General features: G+C 42.7%; 1 protein-coding gene across 4 annotated transcripts in view; it reads right to left on the minus strand.

The window, feature by feature from the left end:
• The window catches only part of XYLT1 (xylosyltransferase 1), a 179,064-nt gene that overhangs the window by 90,466 nt on the left and 64,461 nt on the right, over nt 1-24,137 (minus strand). For all 4 annotated transcript variants that reach the window (XM_077186664.1, XM_054644033.2, XM_077186663.1 and 1 more), the window contains one exon: nt 139-664. In XM_077186664.1, the coding sequence (XP_077042779.1) occupies nt 139-664 (526 nt within the window). The remainder of the gene's footprint in view (nt 1-138; nt 665-24,137) is intronic.

The raw sequence follows: 24,137 nt of genomic DNA on the forward strand, positions 1-24,137 counted from the left end.
TGAAAGCCTCCCTTGTTTTCGTGGGCCAGGCCATCACACATCCTCGCAATAAAGCCATTTCTGTCAGCAGAAGGCCATTCCAATTACACAGAATGCTTCCCCCACGACAGTGTTTGACTTCTCCATCTCCCCACTTACCCTCCAGGGCACAGAAGCGTGTCACCTGCTCCGGCATCAGCTTCCCCAGCTTGTGCTGGCAGTACACGTCCGCGATCTCCTGGCGGCACTGCTGGGACTTGGCGCGGGACATGGCCGAGATCGCCTCCTTGCCCGTCACCTCACACTTGGGTGGTTGGTCGTATTTCAGTTCAGGGGAGCTGATCTCAAGCTTTTGTATAAGATGCTCTGTGGGAAACCTGTCAATCTCCTTCAGGTTGTTGCTGTTGCTGCTGTTTTTTCCCAGGGGATTGCTGAACTGCACCACCTCGTTGGAGTTCTTCCCCAGCAGCAAGTTCTCCTTCATCTTTTCCTCTTCCAGTTTCTTTCTCAAGTGCTCCTTTTGTTTGCTAAGGGGTTTTTTCACCAGCTCAGACTGGTGTTTTTGTCTCTGAGTCCTGGGAGCAAAGTTACTGTTATCAATAGTTTCAAAGTCCTTGGGGACCGAGTTTTCGTTATTGCTGTCTGTTCGCATTTTCTCTTTCGGTCGGTGGGAAAAATAGCCATCCTATAAATGGGGAGAAAAATTACACTCATCTTACTAAACAGTCACATCCCATGCACGACAAGCATTTCTTACATGAAAACATAGATCAATTACAATCCAATACACTGCAGAAAACCCCTGTGTAGGCGTTTGCAGCAGACCAAAGCTGAGAGGCCTCTGTGGTGCCCAAGTCACCTGCACTGGCATCTCTTCTTCACTGGGCCAGAGTCCAAGCCCTATCTCAGATGGAGCAGGGAGGTTTTACACAGGTTTGTGAGCAGTGATTAACCAGACACTTCACCCTGACACCATTAAATATCCATGAGAAAACAGACACAGGTTTCAAAGGAGCAACAGCAGGTCCTTCAATGCTTTCCTTCACTCCTTGTGATTACCCATCACAGTTTGGTATCCCAGAACTGCCTCATTTCTCTGCAGAAAGCACCACCTGACTACAGCCTGAGTTTTATTTCAGTGAAGTAGCTTTGCCACAAAACAAATCCCTCCCAATTTTGCACTTTTTATTTTCCCTTGATTTCCTACATGTTTGAACCCTCCCTGGGAAGGTCAGAGTCAGGCTCAGGTGTCAGCTCTTAACCATCATGATCCTCCCCTCGATGCTCTTAGATAAACACACAGCCCACAGCTTTGCCACATTCAAAATCTATCATGTAAAGGAAAAGGAATAGACCATGTAAAATATTTGTCTGCATCAGGGATGGGTGAGGTTGAGCTGCCTTTGCTCCAGCTGTGGAAACTTGGGGGGGACACAGTTTTTAGATCCATGGACATGGAAATATCTCTGTTTGCAAAAGTGAACAGTAGCAGATAAAATCAATGATGAATGGTTATTAAAACATCTGAAGACAGGAGTAAAAATATTGGTAGATTTTTTGAGTCTGTCCTGTTTCCTTTCCACTTGTGGAAGCACATAACCAAAAATCAGAGACTAGGAAATGACAGCATCACTAATGATGACTGATGGGAGCATCTTTTAGCACCTATCAACCACATTTTGTATTCAAAACATTTTATCAGCATGAGCTAATTGTTTCTCACACCTCTTCTGGGAGGAACTATTTAACAGTCAGGGTTTGCAGAGAAAGGAGAGAGATAATGACTTATCCCAGGCCATGCAGGGAGTCAGTATCAGTTTGACCTCTGAAGCTTGGCAATGGGAAATGTTTGAATAGCTTATTCATTAGAAGAAGTTGTTTAGTGAGTGAATAAAGGGATTCTTTCTCCATGAAAATATCTAGTTTGCAACAAGTTTGAGCTGTCAGACACAGATGAATGCAAAGGAGTTTTAAAAAAACCCAACACCAGACAACAACTCACAAACCAAAATCCAAACATTTTTCAAACAAACAAAATACTTCTAGTTTGGGAAGAAATATTTTTAAAAAAATAAAATTCTAACATTTAAGTGAAAATATGAAATCAATTTCTTTTCTCAGACTTACTTTAAGGAAAAGAATAGCAATTATACAGACACACAGGTTCATTTAAATACAAGACGACTTCCAGGGTCAGGAAGCCCAACCATTAATCCAGCATTGCCAAGTCCACCACTAAACCATGTCTTCCAGTGCCATATTTACACAGCTTTTAAATCCCTCCAGGGATGGTGACCCCCACCCCTTCCCTGGGCAGCCTGTTTCAGTGCTTGACAACACTTTCCATGTATAAATTTTTCCGAATATCCAATCTAAAGCTTCCCTGGCACAACTTGAGGTCACTTCTCCTTGTCCTGTCACATGTTACCTGGGAGACAGGACCAACCCTGACCTGGCTGCAGCCTCCACTCAGGGAATTGTAGAGAGCCAGAAGGTCTCCCCTGAGCCTCCTTTGCTCCCTCAGCTGCTCCTCATGGGCCTTGTGCTCCAGCCCCTTCCCCAGCTTTGTTGGTGCTGATTGAAAGCCAAAGAGAAAAAAAATAAAATATCATTTCAAGGCAACCTTCATTCCCAGGAATGACCAAACTAAAAAAAAAAAAATTACTTTCAGAGCCCAGCTCCCACCACTTGTCCTGTATCTTCAATGGATCTTCAAAGAAAAAAAACCAACTCTGTTTTCTTCAATAAACCTTTTCTAAGGTCTCGAAGGCAATGCCATGACAGGATATTTCTACGTATCTTGGCAACATTTTCTCTCACAGGCTGACTCTCATGAAATGATTTTTGTCTTCAATTTAAAAAAAAAAATCCTAATCTGTAAAGCAAATGCATGTTAACAAAAGGGAAATGAAAGGAGAGGAGATTTGCTGTTGGTTCTTCCCAGTAGTTCCTATTCCCACAAAGGAGACCTGGCCTGCACCAGAGCGAGAGGCACACACCTCCCATGTCCTGGGGAGCACAGAGCCTGCCCATACCCTGCCCTGCTGCTCCTTCCACACCTCTCTGGAGCATGACTAAATGCCTAAAGAGGAGGTGTGGGCAGTCCTTGTTTCACACAGCATCTGGCACTACACTTGTGTGATGTTTCGATGGGAATCTTTGCTCCCCACTTTGCCAGCCCTGCAGCAGTGATCCCACCACGCTGGGACAGAGCACAGGGCTGGGATGAAACCTCAGGAGAAAAGGCAAAGCAAACAGCAGAATTATTGGTGTATGGTTCACCTCTTCAGACTGTTTTCCTCTTTCAAGTGCTTTGCCCCTCTGGGAAATGCTTCTCCAAGTCTACGAATTCTAAATGCTTCCAAGGCAGACACAGCTCTTCCCTGCCTGCAGGGACAGTGAACACCACAAAAACTCCCACCACACAGGTGTGCACACCCAGTGTCTGCAGGGACATCTCTCTGGGAGGAGCAGGGGCTAAAAATAAAGCAGGGTTTGTACAACAAGTGTAAAACCAAGAGCTAGAGATATACATTGAAACATAAGGACACATAACAAATACTCCAGCTGGAAAGTCAAACCCAGCCTCACGCAATGTCACACCTGCTGGTGCAAGTGTTAAATGCCACAAAACCTGAAATCCCCACCCACCTTTGATCTGCATTTCCCTCTCGATTGCTTTCACCAAAGCCAAGTGTGATTTTTACAGTACAATGATTTCAAGACAGGTTCCACACGTTTGCAGCGCAGAGGAAATGAAACTCAGCACTCCCAACTTAGAACAGCAGCAGCTGCTGACACTAAGTTGTGCTCATTTGTGAAGTTCAGGGCTACAAGCAAAAAGCAGCACATCAGGTGTTCAGCTGGCTACACAAAATGGGTATTACTTGCTCTGCAATACTTTATTTTTACAGTTCTGGATTAATTGCAGATTTTATTTGTCACAGATGTCTAAGACATTCAAGACAGGGCAGAGTCATCTCACAGAGAGATGATCTTGAAACCAGGCAATCCCAGTTCTGACAGTACCATGGGACATACATCAGCAGGTTCACTGTCTGAATCATCATTTATTTCAACTTTTATCAAGCTATTTGTTAGCAGCACCTCCTTATCTCTGTGCTTGCAAATCACTGGAAAAATGGAAGGCCAAACCAGGACCAAATGAGAAGTGTAAGCCCATCAATACAGCCCTTATGTGTCCACAGCCAAAGATGAAAGCAGTGTTTTCAAACCAACACCTAACACTGCTGTTGAAAGCACCATTTTGGTCTTTGCAATAGAGCAGTTCCCTCTAGGCATAGAGCAGAAGAGGCTATATCCAAAATCAACACATTTGAGAGGCTACCTTATTACATTTATTACAGGTGTCACACACAACACGTGCCACTCAAGAGCTCATGTTTCACCTGTGCCTTTGCTGCAGTCCTAACCTCTGTCAGTGTAAAGCCCTCCCCTCTCATCCAATCACTCCATGCCCTTGCTCAAAGTCCCTCTCCAGCCCTCTTGCAGCTGTTTCAGGTACTGGAAGATGCTATAAAGAAACCTCTGGAGACTTTGCAGCACCATATTTCCCAGATGAAGTGTGACACTGTGGATGCCTACCACAGAACACAGGCCTAAGAGAAGGATTGCCACAAGCAGAAATGTTCTGTCCTAACTTTATCTGGTTCTCAGAAGATACAAGGAGAGGTTAACTGCTGAGTGCTCAATGGCAAGAGCCCTGGCAAGGAGAGTTTTAATGACTGTGGGGCCTCTTCTGAGCATGCAGTTCAGGAATAACAAGCAAATACTCCAAAACTGGGAAAGAACAGTCTGTACCCAGGAGCATGCATGAGATCACTGCCAATTACATACTGATTGCCATTGATGTTAAAAATAGTATTATAATATTAATGCAAAAATAAGATTTTAAGCTCAGAGCCATTTTATGTAATGTGAGAATTTGAATTCTGCTCCAAATCCCACTCCCTGTTGAACACACAGATTTTAATTCTCCAAACTCCACTTCTGGTGTGTTTTTCAGACACAATGTATGCTCTTTGGTGTATTAGCCACTTCATCTGCAGTGATTGAGGGTCTGGGGCTTAGGTACTCTGAGCTTGATTGAATTCAAAGTCCCATCTATCTCAGGAGGGAAAGCCTGGGTTTCTGCAGAGACTTTGCAATCTACTGAGGAAACCATGGAACAAATTGCTGCTGTCACCTACTACAGACCCAGCAACAGCTGCTGCACCTAGCACAAACACAGAGAATTTGGAAGAACTTCCCAGCTCTCTGTAATGACAAATGGATTTTAATGACAGCCTGTTAACACTCTCAGAGGCTTTTGCAAGTACAATCCACACCAGTTCAGCCAGACCCCAGGTAAGTTTGCACACCTGCAGATGCCTCTCCTCACATTTTGCTTGCCTATATTTAGAAGACACATCTGTCAGCTATATTTGCATCCAAGCTAAGCATGTTCAAGCATAAACATGCATTTGGGGTTACCCAGGTCACAAATTCTCCTGTAGTTTTACAGGTACAGTTCTGTATCCTGCATGCTAAAGGCAGGAGGGTAAAGATAAAGACCATGGCTCCAATACAGGGCACAGGAAACCTCCAGCAAGCCAGCCCTTTCTCAGTGGGGCATCCCACTGCAGGATCAGAACTCTGCAAAGCCATTAGGTACAACTCACTGCCCCTGGAAGGAGTTCCTCTGCCAGCAGCCTGGATTAGGCAATAGGACTGGTAATTTTTGCAATACACAAAAAATCAGCATTAGACCAATTTCAAATCTGCTTTCAGAGAGAGAAGCTAATGCACATTTAAATCAGCAGAGACCCAAACCTCAGCAGCCAGGGGTGTACCAGCTCTGCAGACAGCACGGGCACACAGCCAGTGGCTGAGGGGTCCAACTCAAGGCACCAAAGCCAAGGGAAGAGCCCACAGCAGGAAGGCAGGCACAGCTCCAGCATCCCCTGCCACACACCTGAGGAGGCACAGTGCTGCTGCAAGGCTCCTTCTGCACAAGCTTTGTAGGGAACCTAAAAGAAAACCCTACTCAGCTCACAAAGGCACACAATAGGAGCTTGCATTTATCTGTCAGGGGTACTCATTGCATTGTGCAGAGCACTTCCTCCTGACAGTAAGAAAATGCTCCCTTCTTAGGAAAAGTTATTCGCTGTACAATTTCTTTATCAACAAACTCCTATAAATACTATACAGACGGATGGACCATGTGCAAACCAGCCCTGAATGGCAAATGTTCACAGTTACAGTTTATCTGACAACTCATTTTCTCCCCAGCACAGAAGGATTTGCTGTCTTTTTGTACTGAGAACACATTCTCATATTCTTCCTCTGGAAAAGCTTGGTATCTCAAAGACACAGCAAAACAAACCAGAAATGTGCACATGCACACACAGAGCAACAACAAAACGAAAAGATCTTCCTCTAAATACAAAGTACTGGACATGCTGGCATTGAGGACCAGCTATAAATCTAACACCTGTACTATAAAAAAGTACATATTTTTCCTCCTTTCACATAGTAAAGCACCCAATTATTGACCTCCTGTGAAAATATGCAATGCCTGGGCAGTCATGCAGGATCACACAGAGCTGAGGCCCCAGAGCTGGCACAGGCACCTGCTGCTTTGCTGGGGTGAGCTGCTCAGGATCCAACCAGCTCCCAGAGGGGGGAATAGCTTCAAAATCTGCACCACATGTCAAAGCCTCAGAGACCTGCTCAGCTTTCACAGGACCATCTACTTTACCTGTCCTGTGACTGAGAAGAATTTAAACAGAACTACGAAAAGATAATTAAAACAAGTTTCTGTTCAGTATTAATCACAGCTGTGACATATTAGTTTGTAGTGCTTGTTAATTATTTCAGTAAAGAGACCTTCCAATTGTCAGAGGAGTCAGAGGATGGCATCTCTACAATTAAATCTTCTTTTCCTGCTCTTATCTTTGTGCATTTGTGGGCTGTTTCTTAGTTGAAATCAAAACTTTTGCATCCAGAAGCACAAACTTTACACTGTGGTCACCCCATTGTCTCCTGTCCTACCACACTCACATCTTTCAAACTGTGAAACCACCACTGCTCTGCTTGAAGCCCTCATGCAGCCACGTGGATGCAGAGCAGACATCCCATTGTGCCCTCAAAACAAACAAGAAATTGGGAACTTTAATTGAAGATGTGGTTGATGTGCCATGAGACCCTTGGAAAATGAGTACTTTTGGCAGGTTTGAACAAAAGTGAGGCCAAAGACAGCAGATGGAGGAAAGGCAGCAGATGTTAATGTAGTTATATTTTTCCATATGTTTTTCTGTTTCGCTGTAATAAGTACATTGTACTTTAATTGGCAGTGGCTGAAGACTTAGGAGAAACATTTTGTGAGAAATATATTAATGCTACTTTATGCCTTTCATTAGAGAGGGAGGTGCAAAAGGTGAAAATAGATTTATTGACTTGCAAGCTGACCAAGATAAAAAATGTAATTGCTTCAAACACGGTGCTTTCTGCTATGTAAAAGGAAAATGAGACAAAGCAATAATTTGGGTTAAAAGGGGGATTCTGATACTTGAAAAAGCAGGAGTCCTTCAGGTTCAGCTCTAACAGATACAGGCACAGCCAGCCCAACACTATTGCAACACTTGGCATTTCAAAACGCAGAGGAACAGATGGACCACCACAAAGTGCACAGGGGACCCCTCACTGGAACATCTGCACTGGTAAGTGATTGTCTGGAGGACTGTTTTTCCCTTCCTTTCCAAAACTGTTGCCATCCATTTTTATTTTTCCTTAACACCAATTTCAGCAATGTGACCCAAAACTCTAGAAACAACATCAAAAAAACATCATTAATAGAAGTTGCTTTTATCCCCTTTTATCCCATGCACACATTAAGGGAAGATGCTCTGGTTTGAAATTGAAAGAAAACAGCTTCAAAACTTTGGCTCCTTTCTTCAAAATAGTTTTTCTGGTTTTTGCTAACATGTGACTTACTTTCAGAGTGATTTAGATTAGGGAATAAAATAATATTGCATCCCTCAAGAGACCAAACAGATTTTCACATTTGTTCCAGCTTAGCACAGTAACTGTACAAAAAGCCATAATTGTATCAACAGTAATTTCAGATGTTCTGGTTATTAAAAAGTTTGGAACACTGCTAGAGGGAGCTGTGAAAGCACACATCCACAGTCCTTCCAAAACTGACCACTTTGTTTTCTGCTAAATTAAACTTCTCAGGAAAGTTTGCACTTTGACATCACAGACCAGTCAAATGTATTCAATCTGTAACAGAATTTGATTTATAACCAATAACTGCCCCCACTTTACATATTTTGCTCACTTTCAAATGACACTGGACCTCATTAGGACTCCAGATTCAGGCACCAGCTCTGCCTCTGGCAAAGTCCATCCCAGGGATTCACCACCAGGAACAGCAACACTCACTGAGCTGGGGCAGGCTTTTTGTCTGTGTATACACACACATATTTTAACATTTCCCATCTCTGCTCTCCATCAGCTTTAGCTCTGCCTGGGTGTGGGCAGTGGAACCCACCCTTGCACTACACAAGACATTGCTCAGCTCCCAGGCAAACAAGCCCTCAAAACACTGTTCATTCAAGCACCTGTCCTGCAACATTAACCAGGGGTACTGAGCCTCCTGACCCACTTCAGCACAGCCACATCTTCAAACAGAATTCACCACAAAACCAGGAAGGACGTGAAGGAGGACTGGCCTGACAGTGCAGCTCCTCAGAAAGCTCAGGAGAACCCTGGAGGTTTATTTTCCTACAGCTTCTCCCCTAGAGAAGGGGATCTTACAACAAAGAGTTCAGACATGAAGGAGCTTACCAGGAAGTCAGTCTTGTGAAATACTTCTTAAATACTTTCAAGGGAAAGTATTTAAGTGACTTTTTATAAGAATGTCTATACTTCATGATCCTTGAACAGAACCTCAGTTGATGAGACAAGGTAGAGCAGAGCAGACACTAATTAATGCCACACAAGTTCTTAACAGGAGCTCAGCAAGTGAGGCCAAGAACTGATAAATCCACAATTGTTTTTCCTGATGGCTATTCTGATACTGAAAGGAAAATGTAAGATGTTCTGTGTTTTTATTTCTCACCAAATTGTACTGCTTCATTGTTTGACAAAGGTGCCCCAAAGTGATAGTATGTAAATAAAGAACACAATGTAAGAACAGGGGTAAAGCTCAATAATTTCCATGTTTAAACTATGGACATGATAACCACACTGAATACCCATTACCAGCCAACTTTCATTTCTATTTTTTTTTGCCTTCTCCTCTCAATGACCTAACCCATAAAAAAAATAACATGGTTAATCTGAACTGAATTCCTCAGCTTTCATCTCTATTTCCTTCATCCAATATAGATTTTATATCTTTCAGAGCAGTAGTAAACACATGAAATTGCTTCCTGGTGACTTGTTATTAACTAGATTCCAACTAAATTCATGAGGATGCCTATTCCAACTCCAATCTAAACAATCTTGAGCAGCCCAGGGTGAATTGCTGAGACTCACAATAAATCTCTGGCAGCTATAGAAATTAAACATAATCAGAATATGGATGGTAGAAACCAAAGACGCCCTCTCACACAAATGAAAACATCCTTGTAAAATACAGTCAGTTTAGCACAAACCTATTCAGCCTTAATTAGGTAGAAAATCTATTTAGATGAATACAATACAAAGAATAATAATGAACTTCAGGATTACATTTTGTTACTTGGAGGGAAAAAAACAACACAAATAAATGGGAAGTAATTGGACCTTATTTAATAGTCTCAGACTATCAGCTCGAACAACTATAATCATTAAAGGCCCTGCAGTGATCTTCTACTGATAAATGCTGTTAAATCAGAATTACAATACAACAAGCATGAAGAGCAAAGCCTATTAAAATGAGCAACACTAAAAGAAATAGATTAATTCAAATCTTTTTTCACCAGCACCACAAGGAGTCTTTGAGCCAAGCACACAGAAATGAAAGGCTTCCATGTTTCCTCTTGTTTTGGGTGAGATTGAAATATTAACACTTCCACACAGGTGATTATTGCAGGGGGACTGCAGGTGAGCAGCAGTTACCTGCTGCTGGATTTGGGGATGTGCCAGATACTGGCTTGTACCTTCAAAGTTCTTCTGCAAGACCAGTAGTTACATCCATAAAATAAAATTGCAAAAGCCAGAGGATTATTATGGGCTGTGCCACCCACCTCCTTAGCTACCCTGTCAGCAGTTCAGCCTGAGACTGGCCTCAGCAGGGGTGGGCTGTGTGGCACTGCATTCTCAGTGTTTGCAAATTCATTCAGAGCAATACAAATGAGCAGTTTTAACAACATGAAGAAAGATGACAGAGTTCTGGGATTAAAAGATAGAGCAAAATAAAAATTTCTGACACCAAAAAAGATGCACCTTAAATTCAAAAACTTAAGTTTAAAATTTTATTAGCTCCAGCAAAGATCATGAAGAATATATGCATTAGGAAAATACATCAGAAAGTTTTCTAGGAAACTGCCCTCTTCCCTTTCTTGAATAGCAACTCACTGTGGAGACCAAACCCTTTTTCTGTACTGTACTAAACACACTGAGTACACCTGACAAACACCAGATTGTATAGTGCCCAACTTTCTTTAGCCACAGAGCAGCTTTCCCCTCATGCTGTAAGCACAGTGCTGTCAAAACAGTTATTTGTAATTACACTGCATTTAACAATGGTCATATTTCCATAACTCCACACTTACAATTCTGTCAGAAACAAGGACTCCCTCCACACACAGTGATCATATCCCAGCATATCCACATCCTCAGCTGACAGAACCAGATGGGCAGCACAGCATAATGTTAACTTAGCTCATAGACTGTGCCACACAGAAAAATCAAATCACAATATACTCCATTGTTTTAATGAACATCATTATGCTAGAGCATAAAAAATGGAAGGCAGAGAAACAATGATGAAAAATGAGTCCTATCTAGAAATTCTTGCTTGTGTCTTCCTCATACTTTACTATTCTAAACCAAAAAAATAATGTAAAGTGAGCAGGGAAACTTTAAATTTGCATCTACAAATAGATATTGTGTGGATTTTATCAGATTTATTCAGAGATTTTGGTAAGTTGTCTTCTATAACAACAGCACTGGTCCAAAACATGCTGTGAGGGAATAGAACAGTGGTGATACTCAACAGTGGCATTATTTCCACTTAATTGAAATTAAATGGGCACTGGAAGGATGACTGCAGGATGAGATTACTACTTCTGCCCTTCTCTACAGCTGCTCTTTGGATTTTTTTTCTTGATTTTGCAGCACTCATGAACTCCCACCAAGCACTGTGATAGGGTGAAAGGCAAAGACACATTTCAGTTCCAGGGACAAGGTGTCAGTGATGTCACACATCCAGTGGTGCTTTCTCTCATGGAACAAATGAGAAAATTCTATCTCTGTTTTTATATCTCAAACCTGGTGTGTAGGACAGGATTTAGTTTTTTATACACTAGAGAGTTCTCTTTTACAAGCATATTTAATAACCTACAGCAACCTTGGTGCACATACGATTACTGCAGTGCACTGTAATTCTTTAGAAAGAAACTGTTTTGAGAATTTTCTGATTGCTGGAACACAGTTTCATTTTCAGAGACAGCACAATGATAGCTCACACATCATCCTATGTATATCTTTCAAAACATGTATTTCTCATTAGTAATTTTACTATGCCAACCATTCCAAATATCAAAGTGACACCTGACAATTATAATGCTACATGTTCACCAACATCATAATAACGCTTCAGCAGAGTGATATTTGCAAGGGTTTAAAAGGAAGAAAATCTCTACCTAAAATCTCGCGTAGGATGCATCAACTGCAGAGATGAGGGCACTGCCAGAAATCAGCCTAAGGGAATTGTTGGTATTACAGATTTGAAGCTAACAGCTTCTAATGCATGGTTTGTAAGGAGGGATCTATCCACACGAAGCAATGCCAGGGAGAGACAGACACACACTGTGTCTCTTTAGTGATGGGGGCAGATCAAGTACAGCCATTCTGCAAGCTTTGGCCCTTTGGTCATATATCTCCAAGAATATATATCCAAGAGAAAAGACTTTCAGTATCCTATTTTGTCTGATGAACTGCTGTCTCTCAGTGATGCTGCTGTGGAAGGTGCAAATTCAGCAAATGTCCACACTCCAGGTCCTTGTGCACATCTGCGGCAGCAGATCGCCTCCCCTGGAAGCAGCCAGGAACACCCACGTGCGCCTCAAGGCTTTCCCGGAGAAGCCCCTTGTGGTGACAGGTTGCACAGAATTCCCTTTCTGAAGGCCGGGCTGTTTCGGGAGAAGCAGCACGGGAAAGATGCCGAAACTCGGCCTTTTGCCGCTGCCCCGCCGCGATGGCACAGAAATGTTTGCTGAAGGCCGAGCTGGCCGGAATACCAATGCAGGCCAGCAATGAGCTGAAGGGCAAACAGGAAGGAGGGAAAAGCCCCTGTGCCACAAAGGAAACAAAGGGCCGGAGCTGAGCTTTCGCAGCGGGTACCGCCGGCAGCGCCCAGCGCTCCGCAGACGGGCGGCGATGCCGGGACGCGCTCCGGGCTCCGAGCGCTCCCCGGGCCGGAGCAGCGCTCGCTGCCAGCACCTCAGTGCTGCCCTTTCTCCCTCTCTATTAGCGTGAAATGATGTTAGCCGAGCCGGTCTGAAGAAAGCTGATGCGAGCCGAAGCCTGCTGTAAATCCGCATGTGAAAGGATGCGTTTCGCAGGCGGTGAAAGCCGAGAAGGAGCTGTCGTCTTCACTTAGTTTAATTCCTGCGTGTCCTTTAGAGCAGCAAAAGCCGTCATCGAGAAGAAACAACGAGAGTCTCTGTCTATGGCTCAGATTCTCAGTTTATGCCCAAATAAATTCTATATTCTTCTGAAAGCAGCCCCTTTGAATGACTGTTGAAATGGGCTATTTTTGGCTTCTCGGATTGCTCAAGGAACTTAAAAAAGAGCAGACTTAGGAATGTATTAGGCAACATTTTCTCATTGCGTTGAAATCTCCACCATAATGAATGTCTTGGAAAGAGCAACAAGATCGTTATCATCCTTAACTCTTCAACTGAAGGCATGAGCTGGGCTGCTTCCAGCAGACAAGTGGCTCGTGTTAATTTTATAGACAGGATTGAAATAAGTTAAGAGTCACTTGAATTATCTTTTTCCTTTGCAGTTAGTGAATAAATGTGGGCTAGTTGGCCAAAAGTCCCCACTGACACAGAACATTGCAGCAAGACAGTAGTGGCTGAAAAACCCCTGTTCATCTTATCTGCCATCAGCCACCCACAGAGAGAGGGAAAGCCAATTGCAATGTTAAACATCTATAAATACAAATTCCTCTGTTCTCTACAGCCAACAAGACTGTTCTCACACATAAGGGTATTACTTCAGTGCTGGTTTTACAAATAAGGTGAAATTCTGGCAGTGCCCACCCAAAGTCAATGGACAGGAGGAAGTCTTCCACTCCTGGTGAGCCACATCAGCCCCACAGGGATCCAGCACATTCCAGCACAGTTCTGCTCACAAAATACACCACCACCAGTGTCTGACTCAGAGCAAATCTAGATGATGAGCTACAACTGCTTGCAGTGCTAATTATTCTATGCAGTGCCCATATTCTAATGAATCTCCTATAAAGAAGCAGCACTTTTTTACAATATAATTCCATTTATGTTGTGAGCTGGCTGGCAATGAAATTTCTGAAGCTCTAAACACATCTACCTTGAAAACTGTCTCCAAGTATGTTCAAAGAAACAGGCCACTGAGCAAGGAACAAAAACCAGGATGAGATTGCATGGGGCAGAAAAGTAAATTTACTTTCACTGCTCTTCCAGGCATTTGGAGGGGCAGAGTGGGGGAGAACAGTGAAATAAAGGATATTCAACACCAGAAAAAAGCATGCATGAACTCTGGTAAAAACACAGTCTAAGCAAGGAAATGGCCTAGCCATTGCACTGAGGAGTAAAACTGCAGATACACAGCCCAGTGCATAGGAAAAGGGCAGAGCCAAGAGTGCAAAATAAAGGCAACTATCTGACATGAAAAACATAATTGACAAGTATCTGTAAGAAATTGTTTGACACCAGCCCTCTTGACTGTCAGCCTGACATTCATTAAGTGCAAAGAAAAAGTCTTTAAAAAGCAGCATTTAATTACTTACTGAACTGATATTACAAAGCAGTTGCTTTTAATTACAGATCACATTAACACAAATATGACCCTAATCATTAGGATTAATTGTAGTGATCTTGTTTGCCAACAATAGAATCTTTGTATTTAAAGTAAAATGTCATTAAAAAGCCATGGGAAGTTCATCATTAATGTGCAGGCAGTGTAATCTTAATTTCCTCCTGCAGATACTGAACTGAGACCAATCATGCAAGATTTCCCAGTATGTAAAATAACTGTCAGTTTTCATTACAAAGAATATGAAGCAAAAGGAACACTGAAATAACAAGGCTGAAACAATTTTCCAGATTTAGAAAAACCCATGCCACACTTTTCCTAAGAGATTAAGAGATTTTTTTTCAAGGGGTAAATTTACCCAGGAATCCTGAAAACAAGATGTAATGCTGCTTTGTTCAGAGCTCAGTTCTGGGCTGGTAAGACCACAGCAGGCTGATTATTCAGCCTACCTCGCATGCAGATGTGGTACAACCTCAAGTGTATGGCAGATACTATTTATTTAAGAAAAACTGACTAAAGATCAGGGGAAGTGCCAGCAGTTAAAGATTTTAGTTCTTGATAGTACAAAAATGATCAAGCAGACCTAATGACAAAATGTACAAAGGCAAGAGTAAGGCATGGCTTAGAAAAGGGAATTACAAGGGAAGAAATATAATCTTCAAAAATAACTTACGTCAAGCAAGTCAGACTGTGACATCAGCACATGTGGATGTGAAGGTAGACAGCTTTCAGGAATGTTAAACAAAGGGCTCAGACCTCTCCAAGACCCTGAGCAATTTACAAAAATTGGGCAAGAAGTAAGGAAAACAAAGCAGCTTTCTAAAATGTAAGTGTAAATGTATAGGTAGCAAAAGTTTTACATATTACTCAGAACATACATGGTATAAACAATGGGAAAGAATGAGTTTGATAAATATCTGGATTATTCTCTAGAAATTATGGACAGTTTGAAGACATGAACTCTGGATTAAGTGTATTTAACACTTATTTAGCCTCAATCTCCTTCATACTATAATCTCTGACCCCATCTTGAACCTTGCTGCTGGGCACCCATCCTGTCAGATGCCATCCATGGCAAATACAGTGTGTTTTATGTTTGTCTTTTAATCTTATCTCTCAGCTTCTGCTTTGGTGTTCAATAGTTCACCTTTTGTCTGATTGTTCCCCTTGCCTGGGTTCCAATCTTTGCAGAGCTGCAAACCTGTCAGACAAGGAACAAAAAACTCATTTCTAATTAGATAAGGGAACATAAAAAGAGCCATGGGTCAGGTTCTGCCTGAAGTTAGGACAGTAGGTTTTGTGAAGTGCTGCCAAGATGAATCAGGCTTCCTCCCCTAGTGCCTTGCTGGTGAAAACACATGAAATGTCCCAAAACTTCAACCTCAAAGCTCTAATACAGCTTCAGCCAAGGACCAAGGGCTGCACTGTTTCTCCACCTCATCCATCCCTACCCTCCATTCAAGGCTGCCCCTTGCACTGCTGAACTGGCACAGGTGTATCAACACCTTAATCTGGCTGGCTCAGGAGGCCTGAATGGGATCAAGAAAGCCACCAGTATTTTCCAGTTCATTGTCAGCAATGAAAGTCATCAAAAAAAAACCTTGGAAGCCTCTCCCTAATAAGCCCTGAGGTCAACATCTTATCTCTTCTTTCTCAGAGTGACACAACAAATTGGGATCAACAGCTTGCTTTCTTCTCTTACCATTCTTTCTCAAGTTCCAGATAAAATGACATTTTCACAATTAGTTTAGTAGTTTAGAGCTAAAGGCTTATTAGTCAAACTGGAAAAGATATGAGTACGACCAAAAACACGGGTTTGACATTTTTAGCAGTTAACTCCCCAGGACATTGCATTTCTATTGTTGTCAAAGAGCTGGAACAAGGCTCAAGACTGCACCATGCAAAGCTGAAATAAGGAGGGGCTCAGGGCTCCAGGGTTTTCCAAATCCAAGAGCCCCAGGCTGCAGCGTGCCCCAGAGACCCCCACAGGAACAACAGAGCCTCTCCCCCAGCTGCAGCCACAGCAGATCAGTCTGGAGGTGCTGGTCCACAGGCACAGACTGCCCAGCTGGCACAAGGGCACATTTAAACTGTTCTGCAAGCACAGCAGTCATGGCCATGACACTGCTGGTGGAGGCAAACCAAATGGAAGTCACTGGGAAGGCCCCAGTGTCCTAAACCAGAGTCTTGTCCATTGTGGCACTGCTGAGCCAGCAAACCACAGCTACAAGGATTTGACCAGGCCTATAATGCATTTATTACCCCCACAGCACAGGGTAGGGCAGTTCATCATGCTCAAAGGAACTTGTATTTTTTCCTATTACAAATAAAATGGTTTGAGGTTATGCTCCCTGCCTGGTAACACTGTCCCAGTGTTTATGCTGAACATCTTTCACATGGTTCTGTTACCCAAACTCCCCCCTACATCTATGATGGTGGTCTTGGAAAGACAAGAAAGAGGCATTCAAAAATGCATGCAGGCTGCATGTATTCTTTAACAAGAATATTTTCATGTGTGTAAAATGAATAGTTAACCAAGCAATTCACAGTCAGGATAAAGCTACTCCAATACAAAAAGTTTCTGTCCCTCTAAAATCTGGCTTATGTTATCACAGAAAACAAATAAAAATGGATTCCTTGTTCCTTTTCCAGACATTTCAATCAAATTTTTGACTCCCTGCAAGTCTCTGCCTGTCCTGCTGGTAATGACCTTCATCCAGGAGACAGGGTATGGAAGAGCACTGAGTGTTTCCACAACTTTCTGCCTTCCTTTAATTTACCACCTCTAACATCAACAGTCCCAAGTCTCTCTTGAATTATCACTCCTCAAACAGGCTTGTATTGACACTGGAGATCTTCCTCCTACTTTTCAAGTACCATTAAAGTCCTTATGAAGATGCACACAAAATGGAAATATTTATAAAACTGTGAAACTGAAATATGCTACATATGCTGAAGACTAAAGTAAAAACAGCAGATGTCATTATTATGCATACTTATTATATATTTACATTTTATGTATCATTTACATATTACACGCTTCCTCTTTTTTTTTCAAATATCAACACACTTGATATTATCAAATAGCTTTTTAAACAAAAGCCTGGAAAAAGCCTGTTTGTCTTCTCTGCAACCTCATAAATTTGCAACATCTCTTATAAAGATCTGTTTTGCAACAAAGTAAGCAAAGGAGTGGGTGGAGGAAAAAGCCTTTTTTGACAGGCATCCTCTTTGCTGATCCAGTTAAAGGAAGCTGGATATTCAGACAAGTGGTTTAAATGTAAAAAAAAAATTCCATGTTTTGCAATGGCAACAGATAAAGCTGCTGATGTGGCACCTTCCCAGTGCTAAGAATTGCAAGGTTTGTGATTGGAAGCTTTTCGTGCCCCAGTGAATTTTTAGGTGCTAAGGCACAGAGAGGCAACTCCTGCTGTTTGCTCAGAAAAGGTTAAGGGAATAAAGGAAAAATCAGCACATTTGCTTCATCTCTGACACTCACTCAATCCAGGGTGACTCATGGCTGCTGACAAAGCCTGGGCTCCGGAGGAAGCCTAAGGCTTTTTGGTCTCATTTTTTTAATTTCGAAGTGAAAATAGCTGTAATTATCACGTAGCTGACACTCATCCCTCTAAAACTAGTATGTGCATAAAACAGCTAATAAAACAAATAAATTAGAGCTGGATGGGAGCTGGTTATGGGACTGGTTCTGTGCAGCCTGCACAGCCCAGCAGCAGCTCTGGGAGGCAACCAGTTCCCAGTGGTTTTCCAGCAGCTCAGCTCCAGCAGAAGGCATTTCCTCAGTCACAGGGAACTGCTCTGGACACAGACACAGGTCCCTCTGAGAAGTACAAATGTGGGAGCACAGCACTGTGTAAGTAGAACGATCACGAAGAAGTACAAATAGAACTAAGCAGGGCTGACCCACAGTACTGTGAGAATCCAAAAATCAATGATAATAGTCAGGTGAGAGAGTTGTCCAGACCTGTAAGTGAAACAGAGGCATTTTCCATGGGAAAACTACAGCTCATCTAAAACAAAATAGGAGGCAGCAAATTCAATTTGCAGATTCAGCAAATTCAGGGGGAGAAAACAAGGATGATTTATCTCTGTGTTCTTGCTGCAGTCTGTGGCCAGCTTTCACTAAAATGCAATGTGTCTAATGCTTATACAGCATCTTCCATCCCAAACACTCCATGACACACAGCTCCACTGAAATATTGGACACTTCAGTATCAGCACAAGCAATAAGTAACTTCTACTGAAAAAATTAACACAAAATATCTTCCTGAACTGCTTCAGAAAGATGTGGGCAAGTATCCTACATAAGAATCAAAACAGGACTCCTTTAACAAACATTCCCTTTCTAAAAAATCTAAACAAAATCTCATTTGGGCTGACAGTTCATTTTACATAAGGGAGGCTTCAGAACCAACTCACAAAGTCTATATATGAGAACGTGCGCCAATATTAAATTTAGATAAGTCATGAAGTCTTTCTGACAGGGTTCTGGCAGCTGCCAGTTTGTGTTTCACTGATTTTATAGGTCAAATAATAGACATTCTGATGTCAGACATTTGAGTACATGATCATTAAGCAATACTTTAGCAAATCCAAAAGAGCTTAGAAACTACACATATGGTCCACAGCTGATTTTAGCCACCAGTAAAGCAACTGTATGTTGCTATAATAAGAGATGCAACTGCTGCACTCAGATGACACCATTAATTTAGAAACTACTGAGCAGCAAGCAGGCCCTGCTATCCTGATTGTTCATCTGCAGCAAAGAATGACTTGTCCAGTGAGCCACCCTGGTTACTCAATGAAAACTGGGACCATGCAGCTTTTCAGCAGTGCATCACCATCACTGAATTGCTGTGGTCTGTGCCACTGATCAGTGCCACACTGATGCCAAGACAATTTTTGCCTTTTCTTTTATATACCTTTTAGGTATTCTTAGTGCCCTTAGCATGCATACTTATAATTTCTTAAGTCTGATAACTTAAGACAGTCTTGGTATTCTGTTAAACCAAAAGACCAAACATCTTAAAGACCTTGTAGCTGGAGGCTGGAAAACCCAACACTATCTTAAGAAACCAAGGCCCCCTCCAGAATACATCCTGTAAACTCAGATTAGGCCAGTCTAAAGAAGAATATTGCTTTGGAAAAAAGCTTTAGAAAAATATCATGCTATTCATCCAAGCCTCTTCATTGAGACATCTTTGTTAGAAATGCTGATTTGTGAGGTCTGTAAAATTGTATATGTAATCTACCACGTGTGTGCATTTCGATGTATTTCACCTTGGCAAAGTGTTGCACCATAAAGATCCTTATTAAATACAGAAAGAAAAGCCTTTTACCCTTAACCATGTCTAATTCTTAATTTTAGGATCAAGGAAAAGGCATCAATGTGAAGAAACAGAAAACTGACCACACATGAACATAAAGAAGGGACAGAAGGTAGAAATGTAGGAGAAAAGAAAACAGGGAGATGGTGCTTGTTTTAGGGACCCAAGAAGACAAATTCAGGTGAGTCTGAAGTCTCTCCAGCTGCCATCCAATAAAGGGTAACTGTCACACTGTGCTGCAGCTCTGTACTCGCTGCCAGCCCTGCCTGGCCCCAAAGAGCAGAGCAGATCCGACAGCTGCACTGCCACAGCACACACACAGCAGTTATGGGGACATCAAACAGGGCACAAGCCACCCACTGCAGGCTCAGCAGCTGTGGAGAGGGGCTCTGCAGCTCTCATGGCACCTACAGTCACTGCAAGCAGCAGCCACCAACACAGCCCGTGCTCTGCACACCTGAGCCAAACCCTGGAGCTGCTGCCCACAGCCTCTGCCCAGGGCTCCTCCCTTCAGTCAGTCCTGCTCAGCCCAGCCACCTGCACACCAGGTGTCCCCACTGCCTTTGCCACTGACCCACCCCACAACCAGAGAGCACAGCAGCCCCTGCCTCACCCACACCCCTCCCAGGGAAATGCTGGCACAGGCTGGGAGCTGCACCTTTCCCAATCACCAACAGAAACAGGGGTGCCACATTGCCCAGAGGTAAAGCACAGGGAACTCACTGTATTTTCCCTACATGGTTAGGATGGGTTAAATAGAAAATAGTATCAAAATTAGGTATTTTCCAGGAATTACCTATATGCCTCATTAACCTGATTATCTCCACCTGATAACCTCCTAGGAGCTATTGCATAAAGCATATGGACAGGAACATATTAACTTCTCAATCCCTATCTCCCACCATAACCCTTGTCCAGTTGTCTTTCTTTGTTCAGATTTCCTTCTGGAAATGACAGAAACGTGAATCATTTCAGATGTGCAATCTGCTATGCAAGAAGAATGACACGCATTGGGAGGTAACTGAGACAAGCCATAAAATTCTATTTACACATGGCTCTGAATTTCTGTTGCCATTTGAAGGAGCATAAGGGCTCATTTAGAGCCAACAAATGACAATATTTTGTTTTGCATCTCCTGGGTTTTTAACAAATCAACTGTTGCAAGAATGCTTTTTAACTCCCTAGAGGGACTTCTTCCATGTGAAGAAGTTTCCTAATATAGAAAAAGAATTAACCAAATCAAGGACCCAAGTAGGTCCTAATACATACTGAATTTTAGCAGATAGCCTATGAAATATGTAACCCCCAAAAACTCTCTACCTTATTTACATAAATATATACACAAAGGATGATGGTCAAGGCTATGAAATTATCTACAAATCCATGGAGAGATATATGTAGCACATCACTGCAAATTATCCCTTATGTAGGAGGGATGTGGGAAAACCTGGAGGAGAAAAGATTGCTCGTGCTATTTCTCCTGGTTAATATCTTTGACTAAATGAAATTACATGCTATTGTTACTCTTAGCAGAGCAATAGCCAAAAAGGCACCTTCCTGTGGTGCCAGGAGGAACTGACACAGCCCAGGGGCTCAGCACCAGCACATTTCCACAGGCCCTCCCTTTTCTAGATCCTCGGCAAACCTACAGCTTAGACACAAGCTATAAAGACTCTTACAAGATTTCCCTGCAACTAATTTAATGGCTTTTTCAAGCAGATAAGATAAATGAGAAACAGACTTAATATATTTTTTAAATCCCACTATGATTAGCAGGAAGATTTCAATAAAATTATAATTAAAAATATTTTCTTCCAGCCATACTTATGTGAAATAAAGACCACCAGGAAAATGAAGATCACTTTTTTTTTTTATTCTAAAGCTCTGGATTTTCTGTATTTGCTTTTCACCCTTACCAGAAGGCCAGAAAAGACACTATGAAGTGATACATCCAATGGATAATATGCCAAGTAATGACAGGTTTATAACTCTAGTTAAAGATTTAACTTTCATACTGAGGCCATGCAGGCTATAAAATATGAACTCATTGCTGTAACCTCCAGTTAACCAGTCTGCCAATTTTACCTCACCCTTTCTTTCTCATTTGTTTCAAAATACTTTGTAGTTCATATTTTGAGCAGACAAAGACCTGAAACTGTGACCCAAGACAGAGCAAAACTGTAACCACCACAATGTGATAGCAAAGGAGGCAAGAGGGCAATCCGGATTTTGAGATTTTAAGATCTGGGATGCCATTAAGCGGCTGAAGTACAAACACAGAGCAGATCAATGCTCAGAGTAAAAAGAAACATCTTTTGGTGTTAGTGGCAAACCAAAGCCCAGAAAGGCTTCCTTCGGTACAGTACACTTTTTTGACTCAACTGAAAAACTCCGTTTGCTGCTAATTTTTAAATTTATTTTTAGTACAGAAGAGGAGTTCTTTCCCAGCTGTACCTTGGAGATTCTGTTCAGGGCTGTGTTTTTTCTGCCAGCACAACGTGACCATCAGGCAGCTGCTGAAAGAGCGCCCTGTGCGCAGCTGCAGCCCCGCGCAATCGTTACCCTGCCCACGTCCCTGCCCATGGGCAGCCCTGCACAAAAAGGGCCTGTGCAGGAGCACAGAGCTGCCTCAGTGCCCAGCAGGAGCACAGAGCTGCTTTAATGCCCAGCAGGGCTGTGCAGGAGCACAGAGCTGCCTCAGTGCCCAGCAGGGCTGTGCAGGCGCAGTGTGGCTGCGGCTGCGCCCGGCTCGGCACTGATGGAGCCTTGTTGGGAGGGAACCAGCCCCAAACTCAGCCCAGCTCCAAGGATCACCAGTTCTGTTACCATCCCCTGGAGCTGCAGGAAAACAATCTCACCATGAGCCCTTTCAGGGGAATTCTCAGTGTAATTCTCTAAAAAGTAGCTCGTTTCCATAGAAGCCTTCAACATCCCTTGATTGCTGCTGCAATAATTCAGGAATTTGAATAACAATTCAGTAGTTATGTTTGGAAAATAAAATAACCTACAGAAAACCACCACACACATACAAACAAATAGAAGTCAAAAATTCCCCATCCAAACAAGGCCTTCTCTATCAGGGCAGATCTTCAGTCAGTAAATCAAAGAATTTCCACTGCTCAGTAAAGAATTGAGTTAAAACCAGAAAAATGCTTGGATGGAGTCAATTGATTCCCTTTTCTTCCATCTTTTGTAAGCATCAATGGTAAGAAAAAGAGAAGAAAGTCATTTCCTGGTCCTGCCAGGTGGGCTGACAGGCTCTTGCTCCACCTCACTGGCAATGGCTCCAGCTGGGAGCCTCGGAGCCCTCACTCACTTCAGCTTTGTGCCTCCTCTCAAAGGGGGTGGCTTTTCTCAGGCATACACACAAAACCTTTTGGGGCACCTTGTGGAAAAAAACCACTACACATCACTTTGACAGCTTGAATCCCACAGATTTGAGGCCAAGTGATATTTATTAGGGAAGACTTTTGAGCATTTCATAGCTGTAGGAGCTCTCTGTACTGGAAGGGGTGGGGTGTGTCCTGGCTGAGAAAGGACCTGGCTCTGGGGCTGATGAAATCATCTCTTCCACACCCTCAGCTCATGGCAGCCCACAACTAAACAACAAGAAAAGTGATGACTGTTTAAGTGAAAACCTTTTTAACCAGCTCCACAGGATGTCCCACAGCAAGACATACATTTGTGGGATTCAAAATAAATCTACTCCAATTCTAATGCAGTTTTATCTCTAAAGAGAAGTTCTGCTGGTTGACATAGTTGGTACAGTCTGAACTCAACAGTCTAAAGGAAGCAGCTCTCTGGAGTCCCTAAGGATTAGTGGAGACAAATTATAATGAGCACATCAGTGGCATAATTGCACAGCAACCCAAGAAGCAAAGAACAGAAAATTTCGTCTTCTTTGTTGCTAACTAAAATCTTAAAAAATAACAGTTGCAAAAAATGTGTCAGCCAATTACTGCACTTGGCTTGTTTCTAGATGCAAGATTAGGCAATGAGAATTGCCAGCAGCAGCTGCCAAGGCTGCTGGAGCTGCTACAAGGATGGTACATCTTCCCCTTGGCCCAAACATGGATTGGCCATGGCTGACAGCTGCAGGAGAGCCTCTACAACAGCATTTATTGCAATCAGTGCTTGCATGGTAGTTATTTAAATTCAGGTTCAGAAACACAAGACAGGATTATACAAGTGCCATGACATTGCAGGTGATTTTTCACCAGCTCTAAAGCAGGTTTTACTATCCTGCTGTTATATGCACTGCTGGTGAGACAGAGAGATTAGAGTTAATTATTCACATGTGTGTATTTAAAATCTACAGGTGGTATCAGTGCACCACTCCAAGGTAATTTCCAAGATGTCTCAGGGGGACAGACAAATGCCGAGAGCACTCACTGTCAGAAGGGACATGTCAGGATTTGCCTCCTGCTTCCCAAAGCTGGGCAATTCCTCAAACCCACTTGAGCACAGGCCATTGTTGCCAGCAGCAAAGCTGCCAGCAGCAAGGCTGCCAGCTGGCCTCTTCCCTTCAGTTTCTTTTGGGCAACTTGGCTTCAGTTTCTAGAAGTGCTGTGCAGAATG

Source organism: Agelaius phoeniceus, chromosome 16 (assembly GCF_051311805.1).
Source record: "Agelaius phoeniceus isolate bAgePho1 chromosome 16, bAgePho1.hap1, whole genome shotgun sequence".
NCBI classification, from domain to species: domain Eukaryota; kingdom Metazoa; phylum Chordata; class Aves; order Passeriformes; family Icteridae; genus Agelaius; species Agelaius phoeniceus.